The 8,172-nt window shown below is 46.4% G+C and overlaps 1 protein-coding gene across 3 annotated transcripts in view; it reads right to left on the reverse strand.

The window, feature by feature from the left end:
- Positions 1-250: 250 nt before the first annotated feature.
- Positions 251-8,172, reverse strand: part of LOC107548742 (prickle-like protein 2) — a 94,983-nt gene continuing 87,061 nt past the window's right edge. For 2 of the 3 annotated variants that reach the window (XM_016229544.1, XM_016229543.1), the window contains exons 7-8: positions 1,578-2,507; positions 251-1,412 (exon numbers count right to left, since the gene is read on the reverse strand). In XM_016229544.1, coding sequence (XP_016085030.1) covers positions 514-1,412; positions 1,578-2,507 — 1,829 coding nt within the window. In that variant the 3' untranslated portion in view covers positions 251-513. The remainder of the gene's footprint in view (positions 1,413-1,577; positions 2,508-8,172) is intronic. The other variant, XM_016229546.1, reaches the window with a different exon arrangement.

An 8,172-nucleotide genomic window follows, 5' to 3' on the forward strand; every position in this document is an offset into this window, starting at 1 on the left:
TCTTCACCACACACACACAACACGCGAGCCGTGTGAAACTGCGGATATCAGAGCAAAGCCTCTGGCGAAGGGAACATGCACTCCTAGTCGTGCTTAGTTTAATGCTAACATAAATATACAGTCAGTGAAGACGAAAAAGAGGATGACGTGTTCTCCCAGCGTCCTTTTATACTGTGGTCGCGCCGGTAATGACGTCATAGGCTGTCGCCAGCCAATGTTATTGTCGTGTTTAGATGTATGCTTTAGAAACCGGTCTCGCCGAAGGCGTTCCCCCAAAGCGACCTCTAGAGGATGCATTTCAAAGTTCCCTCAGAAGGGAACTGATTTTTCCAATGAACCTAATTGCATGAACATGGTTATAAAATAACCTGTGAACATAAAAACTTTTTTCAATTTTAAACCTATGAGTTGTATCAATCTGCATATCTGTTTGTACTCGCTGTACTAACTTCTGTTGTATACTTTATACCCACTCTCACATACACATGCTCAGATACTCACATTACCATTTGCTTATGATATGAAGCAGTTCTTGCTTTTCCGCCGTTTGCGTGTATGTAGTTGAGTGTGATCACCCATCACTGTAGGACTATAACGATGTCGTAATTCCTCGTTGTCAAAATATCGCAGCTGCACTGGCCGTGGAATGACTTCACCCAGAAGGTAACAATCATCCTCTGACACCTCTGATGAAGAGGAACAGGTTGAGCAAAACTGATCTTCATCCTCAACTGTTTCTCCATACCTACCCATATACTGTCCAATCTGTGGACCTTCAGGATCCTGCAAGTTGAGGTCAGAGGTGGTTCGAGGACAAGGCCCAAAGAACTGTTGTCGATACCCATAATTTGCTCCAAAGAGATTGCGTGACACTCTTGACGAGGATGGTCGCTCAAAGTCATTGTGAAATCTATGAATGGGGTCCCCAGGGAAACTCTGATTGTCTGTGGCTAAATGTAGGGCATTGTCTGACCGAGAGCGGCGGGAGCGGTAGTGATATTTGTGACCTTTGTGGCCTTTGCGGTGGTGACGTTGACGCTGCTGTCTGGGTGAGTCTTGTGTCTGAGTGCGTCTTGGCCGTGGTGTCATTGCTTGGGCATTACCTTCCTGCATACATGACATGCTTCCTGCAAGACCAATGCGACCTTTGACTGGATCCTCAAAACTTAAACCTCTAGGTGAATCCCAGTATAGTGGAGGAGGGTACCTTACTCTTACAGGCATGCCAATTTCAGCAAGAGGTCTTGGGACAGAGCTCAGGGATTCAGTGCTGCGGAACTGCATTGATGAGTTTAATGTACCCATGGTGCCTTTATCAGACACATTTACCCCAGAGTCTTTACTTAGGTCAGGCATAGAAAATCGAGAGAAGTGCTCCTGACGCCTGTTGGTCCCATCTAAAGAGTTTCCTACTGAAAACAAACAATGGACAGAGATCAGAAATAGTTATACTACATGAAATGTGTGACAGTTTGAATAAACCAATTAATGTCTTGTTTTGAACATACTTCTGTCAGGTAATGATATGACGTATCATGATATACTGTATGTATCAGTCTAACTGAATTTATGCATACCTGTAGTGTATGGAAGGGCCATTGAGTCAGCAGAACCTCTTGGTGTTTGTTCTAGTGGCGTAAGTTCACCAAAGCTTGGTCCAAATTGGTGCCTGCTCCTCAGCAATGGAGGACGCATCTCTCGAGGAAAGCCTTGCATGCTTACACTGCGTTTGTCCAAAAATCCAGAATTACGGCTTGGTACTTCATTGAAGCTCATTTGTGTTTTGAGCTTAGGAGCATGAAATTCAGGTTCCTGGCCATGGTGCATCCAGTTATCATTAAAAGAGTGGCCCCTCAGAGTAGCCATGACTGGAGGCTTTTTGTAATTACCCCCAGGTTGTTCTTTAGACCAAGATTCTGGACTGCTCACTATCTTTGGTGGCTGATTGGGAGAAGGGGGGTAAGCGCTACGCATGCTACATTGGCTTCGTAGCTGATGGGGATTTGAAGATGTGGAGGAATCTCTTTGTTGAGACTCATAGGAATAAGGCTTATCCCTGTTTACCCAAACTGACTGCTCATGGTTCAGACTTGGAGACCGACTTGGGGTTCTACTTGGGGTTCTCGTCGGTGTGCGGTGGGGTGTACGGCTGGGAGCTGGGTTGGAGATGCTCAGCAAATCCATTTGAACAGCTAGAGGCTCTGCATCACCAACCAATGGTGTAGGGCCAGATGATGTTTGTCGTACACCTTTGCCTTTTGTCCCATCCTTGCCAATCTGAGTACTGTGGCGTGACTGACAGGAACGGGCACTCTGGAAAGCAGAGTCTAAAGAGTCTGACAACTCAGGTTCATCCCCTTGGCTGCAGAGGCGGGAACAGTAGATCAAACCTTGTTTCGGCAGGAAGGGACGACCCAGCAAAGACTGATTGCAATGAGCACAGCTGAAGCACTCTTCAGTGGCATGCCAGTGTTGACCTTCATATGCCATCTGACCTTGGTCAATACCTAAAACACATTACATAAAAATTATATTATACATCACATAAAATTCTTCTTGGCTGATGATGACTTTAAATGTAGTGTGAGAAAAAACAAAACAGTACTGGGATGAATCTCAATTCACATTTTCACATTCATTCACATTTTTTTCACAAAGATTAGTTTTTGCAGTGTAGTGTTACTCTTTCAAAGACATATTTGTATCTTAACTACACATGAGTGTGTCTTTAAGGGTACTTCTCAAGTGACAAGCTGTTGTACCTCTAAAAAAACAATTTTCGCACAGTGTTGCAAAGCTTTGTGTGACAATGCATAAAAATTAGTTCAATAATTCACTTTGTCCACATCCTTTATTTTTGTCAGTACAGTATTGCTTAAATGGACCATCTGGAGAATTAAGAAACCTTTCTTATATAAGACACCAGTGGTAGTGAACTGCAGCCAGCTACTTACTGCTCATGCTCATGCTGGTACTCGTTAGGGTTGGGTACCTATGTAACCGGTATGTACTAGAACCGAATCCGAATGCAGATTTCGGTTCCTCATTTCGGTGCCATGCCTGAGCGATCGCTTGAAATATTTGTCCTCAGGTTCTCCGAAAAGGATGTAAGAAGCATCATCACTGGCACCCCATGTGAAAAATAATAATTTCACGACTGAGAAAATGCACGTGAACTCAAGTCGGAAAGCTCTAATAATACAAATCCAACACATCTTTGTATTAAAGAGCGTGTCCATGTTGTTTTCACATTCCGACTTAAAAGCACAACTCGGGAAATGAGAGCATCCGAGGAGCGCGTCAATGCAGTAATTACACTTGCTCTGATGGCAGCAGGTAGCCTTCCGTTAACTAAGCTAAACATGCTTAAATTAAAATGCCTAAAGCTAAACCTATTCACATTTCTAAACCTGTTGTCCAACAAAAGAGAACATTATAACCTTTTTACTCCACAACACCAGTCAAATGCTTCCTTTTGTGACCTGATGAGGCTTCACCGAATCCGAATGCAGATTTCGGTTCCTCATTTCGGTGCCATGCCTGAGCGATCGCTTGAAATATTTGTCCTCAGGTTCTCCGAAAAGGATGTAAGAAGCATCATCACTGGCACCCCATGTGAAAAATAATAATTTCACGACTGAGAAAATGCACGTGAACTCAAGTCGGAAAGCTCTAATAATACAAATCCAACACATCTTTGTATTAAAGAGCGTGTCCATGTTGTTTTCACATTCCGACTTATAAGCACAACTCGGGGAAATGAGAGCATTCGAGGAGCACGTGAATGCAGTAATTACACTTGTTCTGATGGCAGCAGGTAGCCTTCCGTTAACTAAGCTAAACATGCTTAAATTAAAATGCCTAAAGCTGAACCTCCCTTGTATTCACATTTCTAAACCTGTTGTCCAACAAAAGAGAAAATTATAACCTTTTTACTCCACAACACCAGTCAAATGCTTCCTTTTGTGATCTGATGAGGCTTCTTGTCACAGAATGAGGCAGAAAATATGTTCTATATGCTATTTTAAAAAGAATACATCGATTAGCAATAGATTATAAATTAGGGTGACCATACATCCTTTTTTCCCCGGACATGTCCTCTTTTTGGACCTTCAAAAATGCGTCCAGCCGTGATTTCTTTATTGCCCAAAATGTCCAGGATTCGGTTGTTTTCTTAATCCCACTCCCGCTGAATCTCTGACCATTGCCGCCTGCTCCCGCAACATGCGTTTCGCTCCTGCGATTTTCGTGTCCACTTCTTTTAACATTCTAATATTGTATATAATTTTGGTGCATCAGGGAGCCGCTCTCAGGATGCGGAGTGTTTAAATATTTTTGAATGAGTGTTTGCGCTGTTTACTTTCACTTTCGATTTTGCGATCACACGCACTCTGTGTAAAGGGAGCACATTTTACAAGATCAGATATTTATCAATGAGCTCAGAATCTGTTGAGCGTATACTCCAGCATGGTCTTGTCAGTCATCTCTCCTTATTCTCGACCTGTGATCAGTCAAATCAGACTCTTGCAGCTCTTGTTGGATGCAGGGTTGCCAAGTCCGCGTTTTTTCCACAGAATTGGGCTACTTTTAAACTGTTGCCATGGGTTGATTTACCCAAGTGGGTTAAAGGTTTTAAATATTTCATAAATTACATTTGACTGAAATGCTTGTATTGAAACATTTTGCATTCTACCTATGATAAAACTTTCATGGATTTCTACATTAACTGTTCCCTCCTGGTGGAATGACCTGCCCAACTCAATCCAAGCAGCTGAGTCCTTAATATTTTCAAAAAATGGCTGAAAACGTCTCCAGGTTACGCATGTAACCATGGTTCCCCGAAGGGAACGAGACGCTGCATCGAAAAGCTATGGGAACGTCTCCAGCATGACCACGCTCTGAATTACATGTGTAATCAGTCCAATGGATGGGCGAGACGTCATGGGCGGGGTGACGTAGTGACCAGGAAGCATAAAAGCATGTGCGGTGAAACCGGTGTCAGCTTCTAAGAGTCAAGCAAGCGCTGGCAGGGATGCCGGAAGTATGGCCCTGAGACGCAGCCTCTCGCTCCCTTCGGGGAACCATGGTTACATACGTAACCTGGAGATGTTCCCCTTCAGGAACTCGAGCTGCGTCGTAACGCTACGGGAACGAAAATGCCAATGCCACCAGACTTGCAAATCCCTGCCAAGTGTGGAAGAGCACAACTAAGGCGAGAGAAAAGGGAGCCAGGAATGGCTAAAATAGGCGGGACCCGCCATCCCGAAGGCCAACTTTGGAATAGCATCCTGTTCCATCACTTAGCAAAATGCTTCTCTGGTTGGAGGCCTCGGCCTCAGCGCACCGCGGAGGAAACGTGTAAGAAGAGGGTGTCTTCCCACTGAATGGCCACCGAGAGGGGCGTGGTAGGCCGCAATGGCCACCACGAAGACCTCTAGGGTGGAGTGGGTCAACCCTGCAGATAAACAGGCCTGCAGGAACTCCAGAACTGTACCAAACGGGCAGTTAGCTGGGTCGAGCTGGCGGTCTCCGCACCAAGAAGGACAGTTTCCTCATGGAGGTAGCTCTGGATGGAGGATGGTCTCAACAACCTTGGTTGGCCACACCCACAGCTCCGGGCGGGAATCCCTTGGTCTTAAGCCACCACTGTAGGGGTCTCATGTACAGCAGGCCAAAAGTAACCATGTTGGACGTGGCTGCCATCAGACCTAGCAGTCTGGAACTGCTTGACAGTGAGTGACCGGCCTTCTCTCTCGACTCGATCCGAGCAGGAGACATACATGCCCACAATATCAAATATAATATCAACCAATCGTCGATGGGGTTGAGTCGTGAAAGTGTGGGGTGAGAGTGCAAGGCCAAAGGAAGAACTCGGTGTTGGTAAGCTTTTGCCCCCAAAAGCAAACCTCAGGAACTTCCTGTGATGAGGAAGGATGGAGACATGTGCATCTTTTAGATTGATCGTGCTAAACCAGTCCTCTGACTTGATCTGAGACATGACTTGTTTGAGTGTGAGCGTGCTGAACTTCAGTCGCCTGACTGAGTGGTTCAAATGACGCAGATCTAAAATAAGACGCCACCCTCCATCCTTCCATAAATGGTGAAGTACCGACTGTAGAACCCGGACTCTGCTAAGTGAGGAGGGACCACCTTGATGGCCTCCTTCCTCAAAAGAGTAACTACTTCTGTTCCATGACCAGAGCCTGCTCGGGACCCACCATAGTGGGGATGACCCCGTTTAAACTGGGGCGGAGGAGAACTGGATTCTATAGCCTCGCTCTACAGTGTGCAGGACCCCCCGAGACACATTAGTCTACTAAGGGAATCAGTCTCTCGAGACTGACCTCTGGTGTAATCAGAGCGGCTAGCTCGGTGCCCTGAAGCGGCGAACCGGTAGGAGACGGCCCTACTAGCTGCTCTAGAGACCTCCGTGAAGAACCTAACTGAAAGAAACGCTCGCCGGAGGCTGCTGTGCCCTGGAACACCGGGACGGGCACGGTGTAATGCGATGTAGACCACTCTTCCCCAGAGGGAGCTGGCCCTCAGAAGGCCTATAGGCCTTAGGCTTCAGGACGTTTTAGATGGAAACTATACAGCGAGAATGACGGTCCGCAGAACCGCCTTCCGCTATAAGCCTTCGGCCTGGGAGTGCCACTGTGACTCTAGACTCCCTCCCAGCAGCCCCTGCTGACCGCCTCAACCTCCTCAGAGGAAGAGAGGTAAACACGTACTCTTACTCGAGAAATGTTTATCCCAAGAGCCCCTGTATATCTAACTTCTCATAGTTAGATGAATACTTCATTTTATTCCTCAGAATCAAATGCAATCAAACAACCAGACAAGTAAACACGGTCTAGTATGATAAGCTTCATATCAAAAATCGAAAATGATATATCTAACTTCTCATAGTCAGATAAATACTTAATTTAACTCCTCAGAATTAAATGCAGCCAAACAACCAGACGAGTAAACACGATCTGGTGTGATAAGCTTCATATCAAAAATCGAAAATAATATATCTAACTTCTCATAGTCAGATAAATACTTAATTTAATTCCTCAGAATTAAATGCAGCCAAACAACCAAACGAGTAAACATTCACATCAAAAACTGAAAATGATGTAATACACGCGTTGCATCAGCAGGGCGCGAGTCACTTGGTCACACAAACAATATCAATCTCCTCTGAGAAAAATAGCTGAAGCAGCGAGCTCTCGTTCAGAGGGGGAAGAAACCACAGCGCGGGCTTCCGAGCATCGAGAGAGAGCGCTGGATCTAGGGAGTGCAGGCGGAGAAAGGGCGAGCCGTCTCCAACCCATCCGCTAGATCCACGTGCGATCCCCGCGATCTGAATCGCCACCATGCCTCAGCAATAATGGGACCGAACCGCGAGCTCGCAAGCACGGACACACTCCTCGGAGCATGCCTGGCGGAAGCAGAGCGTTCAGCGGGGAGAAGCACAATCATCCCCTTATTTCCGAGAGCTGACTGCGCGAGTCTTTTTCTTTTTGTTTCATAATAGTATTGACATAATGCTTGTGCGACTGTAAAACAGCTCCACTCCACAGTAAAGCTGCTCATTATAATATTAGGCATAATATGCTTGTGTAACTGATGCTTGTGCAACTGGCGAGCTCATCGACGCCCTCATCAACCTCCTCAGAGGAAGACAGGCGGAGCGTCGAGCCCTCTCACCGGGGGGAAAGAACCGCAGCACGGGCTTCCGAACCCTGAGAGCGGGTGCTGGATCTGGTGGTTAAGGAAGAAGATAGTGACTCGCCCGTCTACATTCCCTCCACCGGATCCATATGCGAAACCCACGAGCACAGTCTCCGCTCCGCCTCGGCGAAAGCGGGGCCGGCGGCGCGAGAAACGCGGGTGAAGACTCCCTCCTCAAAGAGAGCCCTCGGAGAGCAAGCATACGCAGTGACAAATGCTCGCAATGCGGACAGTCAGCAGACTCAGCGTGTTTTGCTCCCAAGCAGACAACACACAAACTGTGTATCCCCACCCAAAATGTAACGCGGGCAGGGAAGAACACAGCCTGAGATGCTGCCGGCTCTCGCCGTATGTTTGTCTACACTCGTATTGGAAAAATAAAGAGTGATAATGGACAGACAACACCAAATAAGACTGACACACACAGAGCGCTTGCTGAATGACAGAAAGATG

The sequence above is a fragment of the Sinocyclocheilus grahami genome, unplaced genomic scaffold (assembly GCF_001515645.1).
Source record: "Sinocyclocheilus grahami isolate Dianchi unplaced genomic scaffold, SAMN03320097.WGS_v1.1 scaffold354.1, whole genome shotgun sequence".
NCBI classification, from domain to species: Eukaryota; Metazoa; Chordata; class Actinopteri; order Cypriniformes; family Cyprinidae; genus Sinocyclocheilus; species Sinocyclocheilus grahami.